The following is a 25046-nucleotide window of genomic DNA, read 5'->3' on the forward strand; positions in this document are numbered from 1 at the left end:
AGACTTGTGAAACTACGACAACGCATGTAAATTCCCTTTTCACATTCCTTCTTCCAGTGACAGTGCACTTACTCAATTCCATTTAGTTTTTTTTAATTAAATTTAGTTATTTTTCATGAGGCAGAGGAATTGTTTATAAAGTTATGGAAATTTTGGTTATATTTAAAAAATTATGGAAATTCTGGTTATATTTAAAAAAATTTGACAATTTTTTTTTGTAAATTAAAGTTATTAAACTTAAATTTTTTTACCTTGGTGCTAATACTTTTTCACTATAAAAATACGATTCAAAAACTACGTCTACAAGATTTTTTGAATTTTTTTTTGCTAAATTTAACCAACTTTTAGCCGTACTGCCAATTCATTCCTACGCCTCGTTACACTACTCCGTTATTTTTTTACTCTAGTTATGATTTTCATTCCTACGCCTCGTTAGACTACTCCGTTATTTTTTTACTCTGGTTATGATTTTCATCTTGCACCTTTGCTAATTTAGCAAATTTCTGATTTTCATCTTGCACCTTTGCTAATTTAACAAATTTCGAGGCTTGACCAGGTCGATAACTCTCAGGTGCTCCAGGGTCTGCTATGAGCTGTTTTTGTTCCTTGCAAGCTTCCGCCAAACGGGTCTGCAATGTCCTGTTCACACCAATTTTAATTTTTTGGCAAGCCATAAAAACAGCTGGTTCTTTTAATTCTCAGAGGAAACTAGTATGACAATAGAATATTTAAAGGCAAACTCGTAGGAGGGGAAGGCAATAGAGATATAATAGTCTGTAAGATCAATACGTGATTGTTTACTCTCGTTCAAGTCTCAATGGATCCTCATCTTCCATCAAATCGCAACACTCACCCGCCCAACTCTGGCGTAAGTCCATGGAATTGTGTTGAAGCAGAGGAGGAGGAGGAAGACTGGAATATGGATGATAGCAATGGCGAGGAGGATGCAAGGGAACCGAAGAATGAAGATGAGGTTTTTGAGGACGACGATGAAGACTACGCGAAAGAGGAGGACGATGAGGAAGAAGATGAGGGGTTGGATGATTATCCAGAACGGCAGAAACAGCTAGGGGAACATCCCCTTGATCAGGAGTCATCTCAGTCTGATACTTCTGGCGAAGGAGACGATGAGAGGGATTATTACATGCAGAGCGAAGGTGGAATGTATGGAGACAGGATCAATGGCCAAGTGGGTGTTGGAGGAGAGGAAGAATTCGAATACCCAAATGAGGAAAACCGAGACCCCAGTGAACAGGAAGACATGAAAGGAGAAGAGGAGCAGGGCGAAGAAAGTGGGTATATTGATAACGCCTTAGAGCCACCGGGGTTTGAACAAGATGAAGTCAAGGATGAAGCAAATTTGGTGGCCACCAACCCTAAAACTTCAGGCAGGGCTTCCCAGAAGAGGAAATCACTGGCTGCAATGGGGGCATTTGGTGGGGATACTGCTATTAAAAAGCCCAAAAGAAAAAACACTAATGTCTGGACCAAATCAACGTCCAGGAAGTCGAACAAGAAGAACAGGGCTAATGGCAATACCGCAGCAGAAGATACTACTCTCATAACTCCTGTCACCAGGCTGCTTGATAAGGTAGATGATACCCCAGACATGAGAATTTGCCTCTCAAAAATCCACAAGGCAGAAAGGATTGAGTTGAGTGAAGATAGACTGACTGCAGGGAGCACTAAGGGGTACAGAATGGTGAGGGCTACTAGGGGTGTGGTGGAGGGGGCATGGTATTTTGAGATCAAGGTTGTTTACCTCGGTGAAACTGGGCATACCAGATTGGGATGGTCTACAGAGAAAGGAGATGTTCAGGCTCCTGTAGGCTATGATGGGAATAGCTATGGCTACAGGGACGTGGACGGCACTAAACTTCATAATGCTATCAGAGAGCCCTATGGTAACGGACCTTATGTGGAGGGTGACGTTATTGGGTTTTATATTAATTTGCCCAATGGCAGTGAGTATGCGCCGAAGCCACTGCAGTATGTGTGGTATAGAGGTCAGCTTCATTACTTCAACGCAGTAGAGGAAGCGCCAAAGGTGGTGCCTGGTATGTTCCAGTCCCCTTATCCTTGACTTATACCTCCTGTAGTTCCTGTAGTCTTGTTTTCTTGCAGGATTTAAATTTGTGACTTCCCACCCTATAGTGCATGAAAAATGCATATCACGGCTCTATGCACTAAATATATAGTCGGTCTTTTTTATTTATAACTGCACACACTTTCAAAAAGATACTTTTGCTTTTTACTGCTGTTAATTTATGGCTAAAATTTGGAATGCACTTTGTTTCACTCTCTATGCACTAAATATCCAGATGGTCACTTTTTTGAATTACACACACTTTCAAAAATCAATAAATTACGGCAGTTAGTTTTCACTGTATATATATGCTTTGAGCTTGTGACTTCGCACCCTGTAGTGAATGAGAAATGCATATCATGGCAAAAACTTAAAATGGACTTTGTTTCACGGTCTGTGCACTAGATATATAGATGGTCAATTTTTTTTGAATTGCACTCTTCCCAATAACACACCTCGTAAAAATGTCTGTCACTTTCTCTTCACAACTCGAAAAAATGTATGTTACTTAAGATAAAAAAAAAAGTTAAGACCTGGATTTAACCTAATATGCAAGACTAAAAAGGTTCAGTGTGTTATTTGCACTTACATTATAATGCACAATGATGCAGTAACGGACTAAATGTCCAAAGCAGCTCTCAGGCAGAACATCAAATATCCCGGTAAACAGAACACACGCATAAATCCACAATCGGAATAAAAGCCAATGAGAGATCCATTCATATCAGGACTTTGGTCCTGCTGCCTGCAAGTAGGAAATCCATCTCCAGAAACCTCGACATTGTGTAGGAATCGATTGTCCAGCTTGCAGGGTCGCTTGGCTGCCTGATATGTCTCCTCATTTCACACTAAAAATGCTGAATCTGAAGGCTTGAGAGCAATGTGCTGCTTTGCTGCACTGGAATGTGCCATACAAGCATGGATTCTGGAATCACCATATACTGTCAGTTCTTCCACACCTTTTTCTGTGCGATGGATGTTAATATGGTGGCTGCTTTGGTCTCAGTGAAATTATATGTGCAGTGACCAAGCCTGAACTGGTACATCACCATACCAGTAGATGTACTAGCTCCAGGTGGCCCTAGAGTTAGGCTTTGTCCGACCAGCATACTACTCACTAGGTTTAATGGAGTAGTCAGGCTTCTGTCAAGAGATTCTTCCTATTGACCTCGGATGTTAGGAGAGATGGGCTCCTTTGCTTTTGTATCTCCCCAGGATCATACAACCATCACCCCATAGCATTGACCACTGTCTGCAGGATATCATCTGCTAGTGCATTGGCCCTTTTACAATGTTTTAAAACTTTGATACACCTCTTGGTCGACTCACTTGTCCTTGATTGCCAGCTCCAACAGGCCTTGACATCGTCTCTTTTCTTAATATCAGGATTTTTTTAGAGCCTTTCAATGTTTAATTTTTATTGTACCAACACCTTATACTCTCTCTTTTAGCATTTTTGTTTTGTTTTTTCTTTAGCTACTCACTTGTCCTTGATTGCCAGCTCCAACAGGCCTTCACATCGTCTCTTTTCTTAATATCAGGATTTTTTTAGCGCCTTTCAATGTTTAGCACTTTTATTGTACCAACACCTTATACTTTCTCTTTTAGCTTTTTTGTTTTGTTTTTTCTTTAGCTAGACATTTAGTGACTGGTCTCTATTCGACTCTTAGATCTTATCATCCTTTTGCTTTTAGAATTGTTCTAGGTGATGCCTTCACATTCCGACTTTGTATTGACATGGGGTGTACTTTCGTAGTCCATTTGGCCTACTTTTCTGGTCATGCCTTGGACATTAATGAACTTGTCTTATCTTATCACTGTAAAGTCTCCTGTGTTGAGCCAATAACATTCTGGATTTGTCACCCTTCTTAATTCAAATTGCTCCTTCGTGATCATATTGGATAGAGTGGGCTTGAGTCTCCATGCTATTGTTTTTGCAATGGTCTTGTGTATGCAATTACACAGTGAAATGGGCCAAATCTAGTTGTAGTTTTGAGGAGTTAGAGGTTTTCAGGATATTTGCTACAAGGTGGAGTGCATAGCCCCTAGCAGTTTATCTTCTTCCTAAGGATTCTTCAACCACTTGAAGGAGGTTATCTTTTAGGAGATCTACGAAATCAATGTAGAATTTGATGGTCCACTGTTAAATTATGGTATGTTTTATGCTTAGAGCAGTTTACTTATTTTATTCTTATGAGCCACAAATTAGCAATCACATATACATTAAGTAAAGTGCAGATAGAACATTACATGATCAACAGAAAACAAGCCAAGACAAGAGACACAAGATGTGGCGGCTAGCTAGGCACAAACCCCAATGTGGGAAAACCCTTTGATCAAATCTTCTTTTATCTTCAATAGTTCAGCAGAGAGAAATAGTACAAAAATCAGAATTTTGTAATTTTATATCAGCAGCAGCAAACCCTAGATCAACAAAGTCAAACTTGGTCAAACAAGTTGAAATTGACCTCCAATATGTTTGGTCGATTTCCGGTCAACTAGCCCTCAAACAGCCTGAAGAAATAGCCCTTGAACAACCCCAAAAACACAGTTAAACTGCTGTTGGCTGAAGTCAACCTGCTACCCAAAACTAGGGTAGCCAACGCTGGTCAACTTGTGGACAGATTGCCTCGATTTTTGTGCCAAAATCTGCGGCCTGCCTAGGAGAGGCAGCCACACCAAAACTGCACCCTTGATGAGTTGATGCTTGGTCAACGCAGGTCAAAGAGACCTTCAGTAGTTTTGCTTCCTCCTTTCAGCATCCTCCTTGCCCTAATGCGTCCTCCTTCTTCCCACGTGTGAGCTGCTCCTTGTATATCCCAAAGCTAAGGAGAGAGAGAGAAGAATGAGTGAGATGAGATTATAAGATTCACTGGGCATGTGTGCCACACATTTAATTGCTGGCCGACTTTGACAATTTGTCAAGTAAATACAAATAAATTCATATCTCCATAAATACTTGTCGGAATTGGATGATCTTTAGATCAATCCTACACCACTCAACAAGAGGAATCTAGGAAAAATATCAGTTGCCATAAATGAGGTGACCCACATGGAGTGTGGCCCTAGTTGCCAATTTTAACACTCCCTCTCAACTAGGGAGAGCTCCATGTGCAATCCGTCTGACCATCGCTACTATCCCAGCCATCAAATGCACTGCCCTGCACTGCTTGGTCCTACTCTGCTCGAACTATGAAGAAGAAGAAATGATCGAGGATGTATCATACCATCCTCCACTGACCTGAAGTCAGTCTTAGAGTGTGTCATGCCACTCTCACTGATCCCAGATCAATATCATTGATCCCAGATCAATGGAAGCCATCCTAGCATAGGGAGTACAGTAGATACAACGATGCGTCCATCGATAGTACTACTAATGGTCCCTAACCCCATTTCCCTACTCATTGATCAGATGAGAGGTACTTCCTATGAGTCCCAGACTACATGGGTAGGATGCCTCGACAGGAGAACTAATCATCCTATCCATAGGAGAACGAATCATTGTGTCCAACAGTTGCCACAGGAGAACTAATCATCCTTGCCCATAGGAGAACTAATCATCCTGTTCCACAGTCGCCACGGAGAACTAATCATCCTGGCCCACAGGAAAACTAATCATCCTGTTCCATAGTTGCCACGGAGAACTAATCATCCTGGCTCACAGGAGAACTAATCATCTTGTTCCATAGTCGCCACGGGGTGTCACAGGGGAAGGTTGAACCTTTCACCCTGTACATAGTGCACCACCAGGGGATGGTGAGTTGCCCTGTGGTCACATGTCTCTCCAAGAAGTACCCTGCGCCCCCTAGAGCTCCTAGAGCTCAATGCATCATACTCGACCCTCATAAGAGGGTCTTTGAACGACACCAAGTCGTTCTCGGAAAGTCAAGAATTTGACCTTTCCCAAGGGCTTCGTCAAAATGTCGGCGACCTGTTCATCTGTACCGATATGTTGGAGTCTTATTGCTCCCTGCTGCACCATATCCCGAATATAGTGGTACTTGAGATCGATATGCTTGGAGCAATCATGAAATACAGGATTCTCTGATAAACGAATCCCGCTCTGGTTGTCACACATGATCACGGTGGTATCCAATGTAAATCCAAACAGCTCACTGAAGAGCTTTCGCAACCAGATCACTTCACAAGAGGTCATACTAGCAGCAATGTACTCTGCCTTGGTAGTGCTCAAAGCCACCGACTTCTGATTCCTGCTCATCCAGGATATTGAGGCAAATCCCAAAGAGAAACAACACCCAAAAGTGCTCTTTCGGTCCACCACACTGCCTGCCCAATCAGCATCAGTATATCCATGTAGTCTCACATCTCTGGCAGTGTATCTCAACCCATGAGTGATTGTGCAACGGAGATATCTCAGTAGATTCTTGGCACTAATCCAATGTGAGTGGTGAGGCTCAACCATATGTTGACTCAACGAGTTGACAACAAAACATATATCCGGACGAGAGTTCACCAAGAACATCAATGCTCTGATGAGTTGACGATACTCAGTAGCATTTCGTAAAACAGGTCCGGCAACACTACCGCTTAACTTCTTGAAGTCAAGCTTCATCGGGGTAGTCACGGGCTTGCAGTTCACCATGCCAAATCTCTCCAATATCTTCACCACATATTTTCCTTGAGATAGGAAAATATCCCCTGGCTTCTGCCAGACTTCTAGTTCTAGGAAATAGTGCATCAGTCCTAGGTCCTTCATCTCAAGTTCAGAAGCCAACTCCCTCTTACATTTGTGAATGAGAGGGTCTGCACCTGTTAGAAAGAGGTCATTAATATACAACACTAGTATGAGAGGATTGTCATCTTCAACCTTAAAGTAAAGGTTAGGGTCGACTTCGCTCTTAGTGAATCCCAGTGTCATCAAGTAGCTATCGATCCTCTCATACCACAGTCGGGGTGCTTGCTTTAGCCCATAGAGGGCCTTCTTCAACCTGCACACATGAGATTCTCGATCATGAATCTCAAATCCTTCGGGTTGCTCCACATAGACCTCCTCTTTGATTGAACCATGCAAGAACGCGGTCTTGACATCCATATGATGTAGGTTCCATCCTTGAGAAGCAGCAAGGGCTTTGATCGAGCGGATGGTGGTATATTGGGCAACAGGTGCAAATATCTTGTCATAGTCTATACCTTCCTTCTGAGAGAAGCCACGAGCGAGAAAACGAGCCTTATACTTTTCTGCACTTCCATCAATTGCATAATTTATCTTGTAAAGCCATTTTGAAGTGACAACTGCTTTGTCCTGGGGTCTGGGGACCACATCCCAGACATCGTTTTTCATGATGAACTCATATTCGTTAATCATAGCATCCTGCCGTACTTGATGCTTGACAGCTTCTGCGAATGAAGAAGGCTCATTTTGGATGATCGTGCTCATGATGGTCAAGTATCCCTGATATCTGGTTGGCTTCTTACTTTCTCGGAAGGTTCCCCTGGGTGCAACGTGCCTTTAGCATCATGAAGTGTCCCCCTAAGCCATGAAGGCCTCTTCGTAGAAGAGGAAGGCTCTCGCCGAGGGGGATCAATAAGATCCATAGGTTCTTCCACATTGGGCATCGTCTCATCTTCCTTTTCCTTTGGTTCCCTGGTGTCAGCTTCTTTAGATCCCCTTTGAGTAGGATGATTGTCAACTTTGCTAAGAGCCATATCTTCGTCAAAGGTGACATCATGGCTAATCTCGATTTCCCTTTGACCAACCGCATAGATTCTATAGCCCTTAGTGTTTTCACTATAGCCCACGAAGATTCCTTTCTTTCCAGATGGACCCAAGTTATTCCTCTTCTCCTTCAGCACATGAAAATATACCGGACTTCCAAAAATTCTCAAATGAGATATGTCAGGTTTCTTACCAGTGAACATCTCTTCGGGAGTCTTGGAACCCAATTCTTGATGAGGGCATCGGTTTTGCACATATATGGCGTTATTTGCAGTTTCGGCCCATAGAAACTTTGGAAGTCTTTGATCGTGAATCATAGCACGTACAACTTCCACAATCGTACGATTCTTCCTTTCCACCACACCATTTTGCTCAAGAGTATATGGTGTTGTAGTCTCCCTCTTAATGCCAGCCTCTTTGCAAAAGCCATGGAACTCATTGGATTGATACTCAGTCCCATTTTCAGTGCTTAAGATCTTGATCTTCTTTTCGGTTTGATTCTCGATCAATGCTTTGAAGTGACGAAACCAAGTGAACACTTCTTCCTTCTTTTTCAAGAAGTATATCCAAGTCTTGCGAGAATAATTATCTGTAAAAGTGAGGTAATATAAATATCCTCCCAAAGAGTTCACAGGCATCATACTAGATATGTCTGAGTGAACCAACTGCAATATATCAAAAGTATTGCTTTGGCTTGAGGGGAATGGTCCCCTTTTGTGCTTTCCTTCGGCACATCCAGGACATACACCTTCTTGCTCTACTCGGAACTCGGGCATCCCTCTCACCATTTGTCTTGCATTGGGTAGAGCTTTATAATGAAGGTGAGCAAACCTCCGATGCCATAGTTTGGACTGAAGTGATGTGTCACAAGACATGACACCCAGTGGACTTCCTCCGACCTGATATAATGAATCGACTCAAAACCCAAGAGTGAAGGCTTCCTTAAAATTCCTTTTCCATACATGTACCTTGCCATCGATGAAGGTTACCTTGTAACCTTTGTCCTCCATTGCTGAAACAGACACAGGTTCTTTTTGAAATTAGGTACATATAAGACTTCTTGCAAATGAATTGTATTACCTTGATTCAATTGAAAAGTGACATTCCCTACGCCTTTCACGGGATATTTTTGTGATGTTCCCAAGAACAATTTCTAGGTTGGTCTCCTTTTCTATCAGATTGGAGAGAGCTTCTTTGTAACTAGTGAAGTGCCTTGAGGCACCACTATCAACAAGCCAATTTCCCAGCGAGTCCGGGGGGGCAGTAGTATAGAGGGCCGCTGGTAGACAATATTCATCTTACTTATTGTTTACGAAATTAGATTCATACCTGGAGTTTCTTGCCTTCTTGAAGGGTTGTCCTCTTCCTTGATTTCCAACATTTCTTTTACCTCTGCCATTGGACTTGCCATTCCTTTGATTGCCTTGAGAGTGATTTTGGTCATCGTCATGGTGTGAGTCCCTTTTATCAGGGCACTCCCTCGCATAGTGGCCCATTTTGTTGCAATTGTAACATCGACTTTTTCTTCCACCCTTTGGTCCAGCCTTTCCTTTGGATTTAGCCCCATAATTGTTTCTTCTTTTAGCATGAGAAGAAAAGGCAAAGGGATGGCTTTTAAGTGTGGGCATTTCTTTCTCTTCCATCCTTGTCTCTTCTTGAATACATCTAGCCATCAATTCCTCAAATCCTGGGATGACATTATTGTTGAGAAGTGTAGTCCTGAATATATACCATTCAGGTGGCAGTCCTCCAAGAGTTGTGATAGTCATTTAGATAGGAGGTCATTCTTGATATCGGTAATCCTTAAGAAATATGCTTGCATACTCTCATCTTTGCCCTTCTTAATTTCCTTCAGCTTATTTCTAAGGAACAAAACTTGATTTGCATCATTAACTTTAAATAAACTCACCAGTCTATCATAGATTTCCTTGGAGGTTATCAGCTCGGAAACATAGGCCAACAGGCGCTTGTCGATAGAGTCCCAGATGATCTTCCTTGCTTTGACTTCTCCCTTGGACCACTTGCTTGTGGCAGCAGTGGATGCATTTGATGGAGGCGCAACAACATTGCCTCTTACATGGTCCAACACTTCCTGATCTTCTACTCGAGAGACATCTTCCATCCGTGATAGTCATACTTCTCACGGAGCTTGTCTTCGGCGGGGAAGAGTGTTGAGGATCCCATGAAGTTTTTAGGATAGCCTTGCCAACCTTCTCTTCGGTGATTGCTCTTGCTTGGGCTTTGTCTTCACTTCAGCTCTAAAACCATGTTAAACTATGGTTTGTTCTATGCTTAGAGCAGTTTACTTCTTTTATTCTTATTAGCCACAGATTAGCAATCACATATACATTAAATAAAGTGCAGATAGAACATTACACGATCAACATAAAACAAGCCAAGACAAGAGACACAATGTGGCGGCTAGCTAGGGACAAACCCCAATGCGGGGAAACCCCCTTTGATCAAATCTTCTTTTATCTTCAATAGTCCAACAGAGAGAAATAGTACAAAATTAGAATTCTGTAATTTTATATCAGCAACAACAAACCCGAGATCAACAAAGTCAAACTTGGTCAAACGAGTTGAAATTGACCTCCAATATGCTTGGTCAATTTTCAGTCAACTAGCCCTCGAATAGCCTAAAGAAACAACCCTTAAACAACCCCAAAAACATAGTCAAACTGTTGTTGACTGAAGTCAACCTGCTGCCCAAAAATAGGGCAGTCAATACTGGTCAAACTTGTGGACTAATTGCCTCAATTTTTGTGCCAAAATCTGCGGCTTGCCTATGAGAGGCAGCCACACCAAAACCGCACCCTTGATGAGTCAATGCTTGGTCAACACAAGTCAAAGAGACCTTCAGCAGTTCAGCGTCCTCCTTTCAGCGTCCTCCTTCCCACGTGTGAGCTGCTCCTTGTATAACCCAAAGCTAAGGGGAGAGAGAGAAGAATGAGTGGGATGAGATGATAAGAAAATGAATCAACCTCTCTTGTATTTATATGATTCACTGGGCATGTGTGCCACACATTTAATTGCTGGCCGACCTTGACAATTTGTCAAGTAAATACAAATAAATTCATATCTCCATAAATACTTGTTGGAATTGGATGATCTTTAGATCAATCCTACACCTCTCGACAAGAGGAATCTAGGAAAAATATCAGCGGCCATACATGAGGTGACCCACATGGAGTTTGGCCCTAGTTGCCAATTTTAGCATCCACCCATCAGGACTTGTGCCTTTGTTGACATAGAGAGACTATAAAACCTCTTGACGTTCATTCCTAGTAATTGGCTACATTAATCTCTCATTTTGCTCCCTTGGAGATTGTGGTTGAAAAAGGAGGAGATGACCAAGATGTTTGGGATGTTTTCCTTTGGAGGTTTTGTAAATAAATTTGGATATTGACATATTGTTACTATAAAGATGTCTTTAAATGAAGTGCATGATCTTTTCTGTTATACATCCTCCAAATGGTGTTTTGAGTTTCTTTCATTGATGCACATTTATGGAAGTAAGTGTGAAATTTTCAAGTCTGAAATCCTATTTCAGCAACTGGAATTAATTCTTCTAATTGTTAATTGATTTAACAATTTATTTGCTACAACAAATATCGAATAAATCACACTGCAACCTTCACAAATAAAACTGTGGAAAATAAAAATGCTAGAATCCGAGAAATATGCTAACACACACACATAAACATTGACACACTTATTTTTGGAAAATTGTCCCATTAAAAACCCAACTTGGGAAAACCAGTGCAAAACTAAGGGTTTTTATTATTATGTAGTGGTGAAATTTTGAGTACAATCTATGGATGCCCAACTGACAATCAAACAACAAGAAAATCTGGCCAAAATTATCTAAGGGAATTTCCCTTCCTCTGCAAGCAACTCCGACACAACTTCGACTCAAAAACTCGTCTTTCTGGACCCCTCACACTGGCTTCTGCTCAGTGCTTGGGCAGACCCTTGGACATCTAGCCCAAAACTGCCTTTGATCAAGTCGTTCTACCTGTCTTTGCTGAGGAAAATGATTCTTCGGCCTTCTAGAAGACTTTCCAGGCCTCTGGAAGTTGAATCGATTTTTCCCACAGCTAAATCGAATTGCCCTTGGAGGCTTACTGCATGGTCCTTTGCGCTGCCTCACTGCGAATAACTCGGCCTCTTGTCGCTGTGTCTCTGAATCTGGAAAACTTCCTTCGGATCACTGCCCCTACCCCTCTTTGTCTCTACTGCCCTTTTGAAACTCGAACTCTTCCGGCTAATGCCTCTGGAAAATTGAACTCTCCAAGGAAACAATCTGTGTGTGTGTGTTATCCATCTACCCATCGTCTTCTTCTTATAATCTTCTGTTGGACCTCCAATGACCAAGATTAAATCTTAATCGATGGCTAAGATTATTTCCTCGTCGATCCGTGTGAGTTTCTAGATGCTTCACACCTTATCTCCGTTAATTTTGATTAATTAACTGTTTTTTCTAAGTTTAATCTAAGGAAATAATTAAAAATAGGCTAATAATCTAATTGAGACACTTCTAGGAGGAATTTCCAGAAAAAATTCATGGGTGGTGGAGAACTCCTGTGTTTTAGCCTCTCCACAAAGTTTTGAGACTAGAACACCTGCGATGGTACAAAAACTAACACTCTCTCTTAGCGAGGAAGGTGTTCTCTCGAGTGCTGCACACTTTGCCACAACACCCTGCCTCTGTACCACCCTTTGTCACGCTGTTGATGTCTGGCTATTGCCCACCAACCACTGCACAACTCTGATGATGCATCTGTGCTGTTTCTGACATTGCCATATTGTTGCCAACCCTGCATCTGCTTTGCAACTCCCTCTTAACTGTTGTTGTTGCTACTGCAACTACTGCAACTGAGAAGCATCCTAAATACTGAATCAACTGTGTTCAATATGATGCATCTGTCTCCCGAGTCTCTAATTGCTACTAGTCATTGCACTGTCCACTAAAGAATTTGCGCTGCTGCTGACTCTGCTACTGAGCCTGCTGCTCTGTTGCCAACACTGCATTGGCTCCTTAGCTACTGATTGCTACTAGTCTCCAATTGTCACTCCGTATTTTGATTGCATAATTGACACTGGTCCATCTTGCTACTGAATATTGTGGGCCCTTGTAGCAAGGTAATGATCCAAGAGGAGGACTCCTTAATGGACCTTGCGCATGTCTGTGCTGCTCTAGGACTACAACTCTAAATTATCCCACATCTCTCTTGGAGGTACAGCTGCAAACATTGCAAAATGTTCCTCCAACCTGGAGGACAACTTATTGGTCTCTTCGAATGCTGCTGCCTAGTTTTGCTTCTCCTGCTTGCCCTTCTTCCTGAGAGGACACTGCGACTGTAGTGGTCGAGCTCATCACACCTAAAGTACTTGACCTTTGATAGGTCCTTCTTCTTCTTCTTTTCCCCTTGTCCCTGACTAGGACCCTTAGATGCTAGGGCCACATTTTCTTCTTCCTTCTCACCCTTCATGCTTTTGCTACTGCTGTCGCTGATGGTACTCTTTACAAGAGCCCACATCAACTCCTCCAGTTGTAGGTCAGACCACATCCTGTTCCCATTTAGGCAATGTGTTTTGCCCAAGATGCTTTGGACAAACACATGCCATTCATCCCAGGACTGAGACGCTATTCAATGCCAACCGCACAAGCTCTGTGGGTTGGGGTGCCTCCCCAATGGCTGCAAGCTGATATCAGACTTCCTGAATCCTTGTAAGGAAGCCATCTATGCTTTCGCCCTTCTGCATCCTTATGCTCCTCGACTTCTCCTCGAGAAACATCTTCCGCTGCTCAAAATAAATTTGAAATAGCTCAGAGAGAGCATCCCACATCTCCTTGGCTATACCTGTGTCTGCCACATGTGAGACTAGATGATCTCAGACTCCATCCGAAATCTGCTTTGCCTTCGCCATTTCTTTTTCTGTACTCCTTGAGTTGATCAACATCTTGGGGTACTGCTACCACATTCTCCACATAGGCTTTCAGGCCGTATTCATCCAGAAGGAAGGAATCCTAGCCTTCCAGATGACATAGTTTGAGGCTCCTTCCAACCTATCCTGATCTCTAAGTCCAACTGTGGCCATCTCTAGATCTGGTCGAAAATCTCCCTCTTTCCCTCTGCTTGACTACTGGATTTGCCACATGCACCCCCTTCTGGAGTGAGGAAATCTGCTCACAACCACTGCCAATTTATAACTGGAAAAATTAGATCTCTAAAACTCAAGATCCCTTGAAATAAATTTCCCCCAGTGTGTGCTATTTCTCTTCCATCCGATGCTAATTATGTTACTGCAAATTGCTGGAAAACCTTCTGTGCCCAAACAAGATATTTGCTTAGTGAAAATTTGAGCCGCTGCTTCTCCCTCTACCTGCCAGAATCACTCAACTGGCAAGCCAAATTTTTCTGCCAATCTGCACTGAAAAATTGAGCTTCCCTAAGTAATTCGATCTGCACGCCTTAGGCTCTACGCAACCCCTAGAAAAATCGTCCTGTTGCTCCCTCTGAACAACGAATTCTTCTATCTTCGCTTCTGAACTTCCCCGTCTGATCAATCACGCTCTGATACCATGTGAAAATTTCAAGTTTGAAATCCTATTGTAGCAACTAGAATTAATTCTTCTAATTGTTAATTAATTTAACAATTTATTTGCTATGGCAAATATCGAATAAATCACACTGCAACCTTCACAAATAAAACTGTGGAAAATAAAAATGCTAGAAACTGAGAAATTTTCTAGCACACATAAAAATTGACATACTTATTTTTGGACAATGGTCTTCGGAAAAACCCCAAGTTGGGAAAACTGGTGCAACAACTGAGGGTTTTTATTATCATGCAACAGTGAAATTTTGAGTACAATCTATGGATACCCAACTTGCTATCCAAACAACAAGAAAATCTGGCCAAAATTATCTAAGGGAATTTCCCTTCCTCCACAAGTAACCTCGACACAACTTCACTTCAAAAACTCATCCTCCTAGACCCCTTATGTTGGCTTCTCCGCAGTGCTTGCACAGACCCTTAGACGTCTAGCCCGAAATTGCCTCTGATCAAGTCGCTCTTCTTGTCTCTGTTGAGGAAAATGATTCTCCGACCTTCCAGGCCTTTGGAAGTTGAATCGATTTTTCCCACAGCTAAATCGAATTGCCCTCTAAAGCTGACCGTGCAGTCCTCTACGCTACCTCACTGGGAATAACTCGGCCTCTTGTTGTTGCCTCTCCAGATCTGGAAAACTTCCTCTGGATCACTGTCCCTGCCCCTCTTTGTCTCTTCTTCCCTTCTGAAGCTCGAACTCTTCTGGCTACTGCCTCTAGAAAATCGAACTCTCAAAGGAAATCGATCTGTGTGTGTGTTCTCCATCTACACATCAAATTTTGCTTATAATCTTTTGTTGGACCTCCAACGACCAAGATTAAATCTTAATCGATGACTAAGACTATTTCCCTGTCAATTTGTGTGAGTTTCTAGATGCTTTACACCTTATCAATTAATTCTGATTAATTAACCCCTTTTCCTAAGTTTAGACTTATAATTAAAAATAGGCTAATAATCTAATTGAGACACTTCTAGGTGGAATTTCCAGAAATAATTTTTGGGTTATGGAGAACTCCTGTGTTTTAGCCTCTCCAGAAAGTTTTGAGACTAGAACACCTTCGATGCTACAAAAACTAACAGTAAACTGTAATCTTATCCTTGTTAGCAAGCCATGTTGCTTTGCTCTCCTGCCTCTACTGGCTTCTTCCTAGGCCACTAACCTTGTTTCTCTTCTTCCAGAATATGTAGTTTTGCTAATGTGTCTACATTGAAATCACCAGACATGCACTGTATGTAAATCTTCCAATTTTGGTTCTAGACTGACAAGTTGTGTGGCAGTCATCAAAAGCTTGCTTACTCAAGTTTTGTGATGTTTTTGAGCTCCCTAAGATTCCCGTGAAACTACGAGATGGCCCACTTTTCTGAATTTGTATCATATTTCACTCAATGTTTCTTTATCAATTCACAAAATTCTTTATAACCCAACCAATGTGAGTTTGATTGAAAGGTATTGCATGCTTTTGATGATAACACGCCATCTCCAACAAGACTGGGAAGTGATTATAGTCTCCACATTTATACACGTTGGTTTTATGGTGATCTAATTGCCTAAGAAAATCATCTCTTGTTATTCCATGTATCTTCAATTACAAGTGGCTCCAAATCAATAAGTTGAGCCTCATAGAAAATGTGAGCGAGTAGAGTGGCTTGTGAATGATTGTGGGCATTTCTTCCCAATAACTGTGAGAGAATAGAGTGGCCTATGAATGATTGTGGGCATTCCCTCCTCACACCTCATCTCCATTCTCATAGTCATGCAGGGTTAGACTTAATTTGCCTCCTATTATCAAGTATAAGAATGAAAAATTGTCAGAGATCTCAAGATTCATCCAGTAATTAGAATAATGGAAAGAGGGGCCATAAATATTCAAAAAATCTAGATCTTGTATGAATTCCTTTGATTTCAAAGAGGAGCATTGCAGATAAGATAAGTTTATTGATGTCCAACAAATGATAAAAAATAAACAAATCTAATCTAGAAGACCTAATATGAAATGTGGCTCAAAGCCAAAGTGATATGTAATGCTTTGAAAGATAATACAAGGAAAAAAGCCGCAAGGCCTCAGTCTCTTGCATGGAAGAAGGAGAGTGAGGGTTGTCTTCTAAAGTATCCATTATCTTTGTTTAACTCTCTCCTACTATTTGAGGTTGAATAAAAGAATCTCTACATAAAGGACTTGCTAGAGGAGCTAAATTTGGTCCAAGTGATATCTTTATATCTAAAATGTTGAAAAAGTAACTAGTTTCTATCTTCATTATTGTTGTACTCATTTCAATATGTATCCTATGTAACAAACAAGGGAAGAAAATAAAAAGTCATTATTATTAAAGCATGGGTTTCATGCTCTTTATTGATGGTCTTCTAGGTAAAAGCATATTCTTCACGCTTCTAGGGTTTGTTAGGTGTTAGGATTTATTGTCATGAGTTAAAGGAGTCAACATCATATTTATAAGATCCTTTCGGGCAAAATATATCTTGTAAAAGAATTATTTTTTGAGTCTAGAAAGTCCTCAAAACTCCTAAAGTACAAGGTGGCCCCGACAACATTAAGTCGGTCTAAAGGAGGGAATTCAACCCCTTGGAAAGGCTATATAAAGGAGCGGTTCGACCTCATTTGGTACACACTCACTACACAAGTTCGATATCTCAAGAAGAAGTTTGATCTATAGCTAGAAGAAGTAGAGAAGGAGAGCAAAGGTCTAGAAGAAGCTAGGAGGATGAAGTATCTTGTTTTGGGCTGTAGAAAAAGGCCGAATTTGCAGATCTGAGTTGCAGTAGGACAAAGTGTGACATCTTTTAGCTGGAAGGAAGAAGACTTTGTTTAGACCTTGTTGACCTTAAGAGGAGTTGTCTTGCTCTAGGAAGGTATCATGAGGAGGTTGAATTAGGAAGCTGCAACGCCAAAATTGCAAGGTTGAAATTGCAGGACAAGTTGCAGTATTGAAGCTAGCAGGTCTAAGTTGCAGTGTTGAAGTTGCAGGACAAGTTGCAGTATTGAAGCTAGTAGGTCTAAGTTACAGCCTTGAAGTTGGCAGGTCGAAGTTGTAGGACAAGTTGCAGTATTGAAGCTAGTAGGTCTAAGTTGCAGTCTTAAAGCTAGCAGGTCCAAGTTGTAGGACAAGTTGCAGTATTGAAGTTGACAGGTCAAAGTTGCATGTTGTAGTTGGTTGGTGCAAAATCAAGAAGGATTAAGAAGAAAGGCAGACTTGGTTCTAGGAGAAGGATTTGGTCTAGGGTTTGGGTTTTTGTATCTCATTTGAAGCAGATTCTAAGAAGAGAAGAGTTTTCTAGGTTTTCCTCTTAGAGGGGTTTTACCTTGGCTGAGAGCCTAATATCTGTGTCCTCTATTGTTGCTATTTCTATTCTTGATATTTGTTTGATGAACAAATCTAACTAAAAAACACAAGAAGACCAATAAGTTCACAAGCAAATATTAAAGTAAAGGAAAATAAGAATCAATCGCTGCCACTTTGCATTTTCCAACATAAAAGAGGTGGCCTGCCTTGGGGAATTGGAGGAGAAGTGCTACTTGTTGGTCTAGCATAAATAGTCTCAAGATCTAACTTGTGGGACTTGTTATTAGGGTTGCACTATCTCCAAAGGTCTAACAACTTTGGGGGTTGAAATGGTGTTGCTTTTTGTTCGTTGCCTCTTGGTGCCCCTTTCCATTAGGAGCATTTGGAAAATAGATGTGATGCTCTCAATTGTTTTTGGCTAGGGGGGAGGTTGAAGGATGTAAGATCTAAGCATGAGGGCCTCACTTATATATAAGGCCAGGGGCCTCTAATTTGGATTTTGGATAAAAGTAGAAGAGAGAAAATTATGACTCTCTAAACAAGCAATGGAACTGATCACACATGTCACAATATTTAGGGTATTTGAATATATAATGCTCCTTTGTTTCCTGCCTATGGCGAAGTTGACATAATTTGTCTTCCCACAAAATCTAATGCTTAACTTCCACTCGATTTTGATGAAAGCTCACTTTGAACTAGCTTAAGGGGATCTTGTGTGAATGGATGTAGTGTTAAAGCATGTAATGGGTTTGAACTATTAGGCCAATCCCTAAATCCACGAAGTTCTCTTCGTAAAAGTCCATCTTGGGTAGAAACCTACTAGGAAGGGTGATATACATGACTTGGATATGTAAATATCCTCCTTGATAATCACGCTCATCTCTTGCTTGTTAGGTAAGAGGTGGTCACTGACATCTAAAGAGTACTTGGCTGAGGGGAGGCAATCCACCTTTATGGTGAATATAGGAGATATGAAACCTCTAAGAACCAACATCACTCTATCCTTAGGGGTTTGAGGGTGGTGTATGCCCAGATTGGGCAATGGTCTTCAAAAAGAGGTAGGCAAGATAGAGATACTAGTGCCTAACAACATAACAATCAACAAATCTCTGTAGATGATGCAACAACTCTAATAGTTTGAAAATAGTCTTGATTAAGGTGTTGAAATGTGTAACTAGGTTCCGTCTTCATATTGTCTAATGTAATCATGATTTTATTATTATTATGATGTAAAGATATTTTTTATTATTATTATTTTTGTAGCATGGGTTTCACGCTCGAGATTAGTTTATTTATAGGTCAAGCACCCATTGAGTGCTTCTAGGTTTTGTCATTAAGTCAAGAAGTCAAAGATGTTATTGTCATATGTAAAGACCTTATTAGGGCATCTTGTGTCACGTAAAAGAAATTTATTTGAATCATAAAAGTGTCATAAATACCCTCCAAGACAAGTCAACCTTCAAGAAGAGAGGTTGACCTATAAAACATTGAAGTCGGCTCCCAAGAGATGACAAGTCGGCCTATTTAGAGCTTCCAAGTAGCCTATATATAAGAGGTACTCGACCTCATTTGTGGAACATCCAAGCAACTTGTAGAGGGAGAAGAAAGAGACTAATAAAAGCAAGCGTGGAAGAGGAGAGATAAAAGAAGGAAGACCAAAGCAATTAAATTCTGTTTTGGGCCACCTCCATCTCACACATGCTTGTGAATTAGGGCATATTTTGCAGCAACAACACTGAAATTGCAGTCACCACACAAGACCGAAATTTGGAGTTAGAAGAATCAAGATTGCTAGCCGAATTATCAAGAAAGAAGCTGCTTCCCAAGCAAAGGAAGAAAGAGTCATTTTACATCATCTTTTCTCACACGTGCCAATATAGGTTTTTTGTAGTACTAGCCGAAAATTGCAGTCCTGAAGCAGCAAGTCAAAATTCTAAAGAAGGCCCAAACTTGAAGTATTGGTGCAAATTTGACTAGCATTTACTTTGTGAAAAAAAAGAGCTCATCAAAGGATGTAATGTTTCCAATTTTTGTGAGTGCAAAATTCACTAAGGAGTTTTGCCAATTTTTGGTGATATTAATAAAAAGGAGAAAATATTATTTTGTGGGAGAAAAGTGGAAATTTTTATTTTAATGAAGAATGGCAACAAAGTAATATTTTATTAGTGGAAGGTGGGGACCACCAAGGGAGAGGGCTAGCAATTATAAATAGATCTTAGAGGCCTCCATTTGGTATATTTTGATTATTTGACAATTTAACACTAGTTCTCTTGAGCTGCTTAGCCAAGACAACCCATGTTGTTCAGCACGAGGAATTTCCGAGCGTGAATTCCACCTTCTTTTCGGAGAACTTCGAGTGTCTCCCTAGTGAGGCAATTTGGGGAGTCAATTCAGAGCTTCCATTGGCAATCATTGTGGGAGTTTACTCAATAGTGCGCATTTCTTAAGCATAGAGGTATTTTTGTGGAGCATATTGTGGGAGCACGCGTGGGTTAGAGACTCCAGGCTTTTGCATGGAATTTTCTTATTGTTAGACCGAAGTTCGGACAACGATTCGCCGGGCTGGATTGGAGGTTATTACCTGGGTCAATTTTTCTATCTTTTGGCAGGGGCGCAAAAGCTATTTAACCAAGTGTTGCACAAGGGTTTAAAGAAGTGGAGTTGGGAGAGATAAGGGCTGAATATAGGAGGTATTTCTCAGTGGAGAATTTAGCTGGAGCTTGGAGAAATTTCCCGTGGTAGATTTGGGCATAATTCAATAGTAAAAACTGTGGGGCATTTTTTGGCCAAATTGGGCAATTCACACTTGCTGGGGGTCACTGGGGTCAATGGATTAAGTCCAAACCCATTTTGGTTTGTTGTGGGTTTATTGAGAGGAGTCTTTGACTAATTTACAAAAATTTTCGTGCGATATTCGGGCCTAAAATCCTCATTCTTATAGCGGGGCGTCTTGCTGATTACCTCGTAAATTTGCATCACTTTGTGGGTTCAATTTTGGCTTGGAGTTGGGCCAAACCCTTTCTGGGTATTTTTGGGTATGAGGAGTGTAGCCGTGTACGCAATTTCGTGCTCTGGATTGGGAGATCGAAGTCTTCCAAGTTTGTTTGCTGTCGGAAGCTGCTAGTTGTCGTAAGCTGCTGCCTAGTCGAAGTTTCTAGAAAGAGGTCGAAATTCTGGGAGGCTGACTTGGTGTGGAGGAAAGGTCTTGTCTTGGTCTAGGGTGAAGAGTCTTAAAGAATACTATTGAAATGAAGAATTATCTTGATTGGGTTTACCCTTGGCATGTGCCTACATTTGGTGTCTATTGTTTTATGTGTTGTTGCTTTTGGTAATTGCTTGATGAACTAAAGAAAGAAGATATAAAATATCGTAATAATAAGAAACATCACAAGTAATTATCGAAAACAAGAAAATCTTTCTGCCTTTCTGATTTTCTAACAAGTCATAGGCCTTGGAATTCATCAATTGAAGTTCTATAAGAAGAGAATAATTATTGTGGGTTTTCCTCTTAGTTGGAGAGGTTTTGGCCCTGGTTGATCGCTTATAGCTTGTGTCCTCTTGTCTTGTTGTGCTTTATGGTTTGGTTGCTGTTTGATGAAAAGAACACTAAACATAATCAAGTGAAAGAAGAATCTAATTAATTAAAATACATCACAAGCAGTTATCAAAGTAACAGAAATCACCTAATCTAGTTGCCCCTAGATTTCTCAACAATTGGGAAGGGTTAGGGTTAGTATCATCCTCCCTGACGTCTCTCTGCAATGTAATTTTCTCTACTGAATAATTAATTGAACAATCTATATAAGAAGTCGCCCGTAAATCATTAAATTGTTGCTTCTATGCTATGCTTAGATGTATTTTTGTTCACTGCAGTAATTCATCTACATGTTTCTACTCTTAGTTAGATAATTAGACATCCAGGAAGGATATTTAATTGTTTAATTTCTTCTCTATTCCTCTATCAAAGCCTTTCAAGCTATGTTTGTTGTCATAGTTGAACGGTGGAACTTTGATAAGGCCTCTGCAAGAGAAGACCTTATTTGTTAAGCAGGGATTTGTGACTCGTCAACAACCACCTATACAACAAACCTCTAGATTTGGCCATTGTGCTTCATAGTCTGTTGTTCAGTGATAATGAACAACATTAAAGTCTCATAACACTTGAGGGAGCCCCTTTTGGTTCGTGGGCCAGCTTGAACCTAAATATTGGTTGAGTTGGTTTCTCGACGCAGTTTGGCAGCCAAGGACTGCCTTCGAGAAACAGATACAATAGGTCCCTTCTACTGCTTCATAGAATTTGGAGTTATTCGAATCAACCTTAGGACTTATTAAATGTATTTCTAATATTATCCTATCTAAAGCTAAGTCTGGAGATTAGCTTTAGAATGCAAATAATCAAGGAATAAACTTCAAATTTATATAGGTTCTCTCACAGGCTCTAAAAGAATTTTATATTTTGCGTCTGATCTTGATAGAGGTCTCTGTCTTCTTTTCTTGGCTTGGACTTCTATAATGCTTGGTCTAGTAATTATTCATAAACCATAGAAAGCATTCTTCAGAAATATGTGTCTTCTAGTAGTTCACATCTTAGAGATATGTATAGCCCTCAATTAGCTCATCAAGAAGGAAAGATTTAACTTGGCCTTGGAGGGTCTTGGTCAAGGGTCATTTTGGAAAATGTAACTATGTTTGGTCTTCAATAATGTACTTGAGTCATCATGTAATGTACTTGTCAAAAGAATAAAGAAAATAATTATTATTATTACTATTGTGACTTATTAAAGAATGGGTTTCATGATTGGGTCACCATGTTTTAGGGCAAGGCCCCCATTGAGGACTTCTAAGATTTATTGTGAGTCTATAGAGTCATTGCACATTTAAAGAGACCCTTCTTGGGCTTTTGAATCATGTAGAAAGGTTAAGTATTGAGTTAAATATGAATTATGTAACCTCCACACCATGTTGGCCTAGAAGAAGATCAAGTCGACCTAAGGACCCCATTCAACCCCACATGAAGCCTATAAAAGGAAGCTCATCGAATTCATTTGAAGCATCATTCTATCACATAAGTTCGAAATCTCTTATAGCTGGGAAGAAGTGCGGAAATCTCTTGGCTGGGAAGAAGTGCGAAGTTGTCTTGTACCTAGGAAAAGGTGCGAAGTACGTTGTCGGAGATCTGAAGTGAATGCGAGTTTGGGGAATTCTAAAGAGAGAAGGAAAATCAAAATTTTGGTGTTTCTCTTTCTCTGTTTCGTGCTCTAGATTGGGTGATCAAAGTCTTCCAAGTGTGTTTGCTGTCGGAAGCTGCTAGTTGTCGTAAGCTGTTGCTTAGTCGAAGTTTCTAGAAAGAGGTCGAAATTCTGAGAGGCTGACTTGGTGTGGAGGAAAGGTCTTGTCTTGGTCTAGGGTGAATAGTCTCAAAGAATACTATTGAAAGGAAGAATTATCTTGATTCGGTTTTCCCCTAGCATGTGACTACATCTGGTGTCTATTGTTTTATGTGTTGTTGTTTTTGGTAATTGCTTGATGAACTAAAGAAAGAAGATATAAAGAATCATAATAATAAGAAACATCACAAGTAATTATCAAGAACAAGAAAATCTTTCCACCTTTCTGATTTTCTAAGAGGTCATAGGTCTTGGAATTCGTCAATTGAAGTTCTATAAGAAGCGAAGAATTTTTGTGGGTTTTCCTCTTAGTTGGAGAGGTTTTGGCCCTGGCTGATTGCCTATAGCTTGTGTCCTCTTGTCTTGTTGTGCTTTATGGTTTGGTAGCTGTTTGACGAAAATAACACTAAACGTAATCAAGTGAAAGAAGAATCTAATTAATTAAAATACATTACAAGCAATTATTAAAGTAAGAGAAATCACCTAATCTAGCTGCCCCTGGATTTATCAACAACTGGGAAGGGCTAGGCTGAGTATCATCCTCCCTGACGTCCCTCTGCAATGTTATTTTCTCTACTGAATAATTAATTGAACAATTTGTTTAATTAGTCACCCATAAATCATTAAATTGTTGCTTCTATGCTATGCTTAGATGTATTTTTGTTCACTGTAGAGATTCATCTAGATGTTTCTACTCTTAGTTAGATAATTAGACATCCAGGAAGGATGTTTAATTGTTTAATTTCTCCTCCATTCCTCCATCAAAACTTTTTAAGCTATGTTTCTTGTTATAGTTGAATGGTGACACTTTGATTAGGCCTTTCCAAGAGAAGGCCTTATTTGTTAAGCATGGATTTGTGACTCATCAACAACCACCTATACAACAAACCTCTAGATTTGGCCATTGTGCTTCATAGGCTGTTGTTCAATGACAATGAACAACATTAAAGCCTTCTAACACTTGAGGGAGCCCCCTCTGGTTCGAGGGCTAGCTTGAACCTAAAGATTGGTTGAGTTGGTTTCTCGACGCAGTTTGGCAGCCAAGAACTGCCTTCGATAAACATATACAATAGGTCCCTTCCACTGGTTCATAGAATTTGGAGTTATTCGAATCAACCTCAGGACTTATTAAATATATTTCTAATATTATCCTATCTAAAGCTTGGTCTGAAGATTAGCTTTAGAATGCAAAGAATGGAATAAAATTCAAATTTATATAGGCTCTCTCACAGGTCCTAAAAGAATTTTATTTTTGCTTCTGATCTTGATAGAGGTCTCTGTCTTCTTTTCTTGGCTTGGACTTCTCTAATGCTTGGTCTAGTAATTATTCATAAACCATAGAAAGCATTCTTCAGAAATATGTATCTTCTAGTAGCTCACACCTTAGAGATATGTATAGCCCTCAATTAGAGAAAATTTGAGGTCTAAAATAGGTCTCCTAAGGAATATTATAAAATAACAATGGAAATAATAAAATAAGATTAGATTACATCATCAAATTTTAGATGGAAAAAAAGAAAAAAGAACTAGTTTTTCAACTCGTATTTTCAACTCATCTTCATACGGTTTTACTTAAATTTCGAGCAGGAGCACTCATTGGATGCATAGTTTAATTCCTCATCCAAGGAGTACCCATGTTGCATACTTTTGACGGACATTGCTACACGAAAAATGAGAAATACATGGAAAAACGTGATTATCCAAGGAGTACCCATGTTGCATCCTTTTGATGGACACTGCTACACAAAAAATGAGAAATACATGGAAAAACTGCAATCACGTTTTTCCATGTATTTCTCATTTTTCGTGTAACAGTGTCCATCAAAATTATGGAACATGTACTCCCAGGACGAGAAATTAAATTATGCACATCCAAAGAGTGCTCCCGCTCGAAATTTCAGTAAAACCGTAGGGAGATATGTTGAAAATACGAGTTGATTTTTTGTTTTTTTTTTGGTTTTTTGTTTATTCTATACTCCAA

The 25046-nt window shown here is 40.3% G+C and overlaps 1 protein-coding gene across 1 annotated transcript in view; it reads left to right on the forward strand.

Annotated features, from left to right (window-relative positions):
- Positions 1–460: 460 nt before the first annotated feature.
- The window catches only part of LOC149156806 (protein TRAUCO-like), a 37608-nt gene continuing 13022 nt past the window's right edge, over positions 461–25046 (forward strand). The window contains exon 1 of the mRNA XM_089438609.1: positions 461–2057. Coding sequence (XP_089294735.1) covers positions 818–2057 — 1240 coding nt within the window. The 5' untranslated portion in view covers positions 461–817. The remainder of the gene's footprint in view (positions 2058–25046) is intronic.

The sequence above is a fragment of the Pinus tabuliformis genome, chromosome 9 (assembly GCF_031772625.1).
Source record: "Pinus tabuliformis cultivar Carrire ecotype Pingquan chromosome 9, CPIR1, whole genome shotgun sequence".
Taxonomy (NCBI): Eukaryota; Viridiplantae; Streptophyta; class Pinopsida; order Pinales; family Pinaceae; genus Pinus; species Pinus tabuliformis.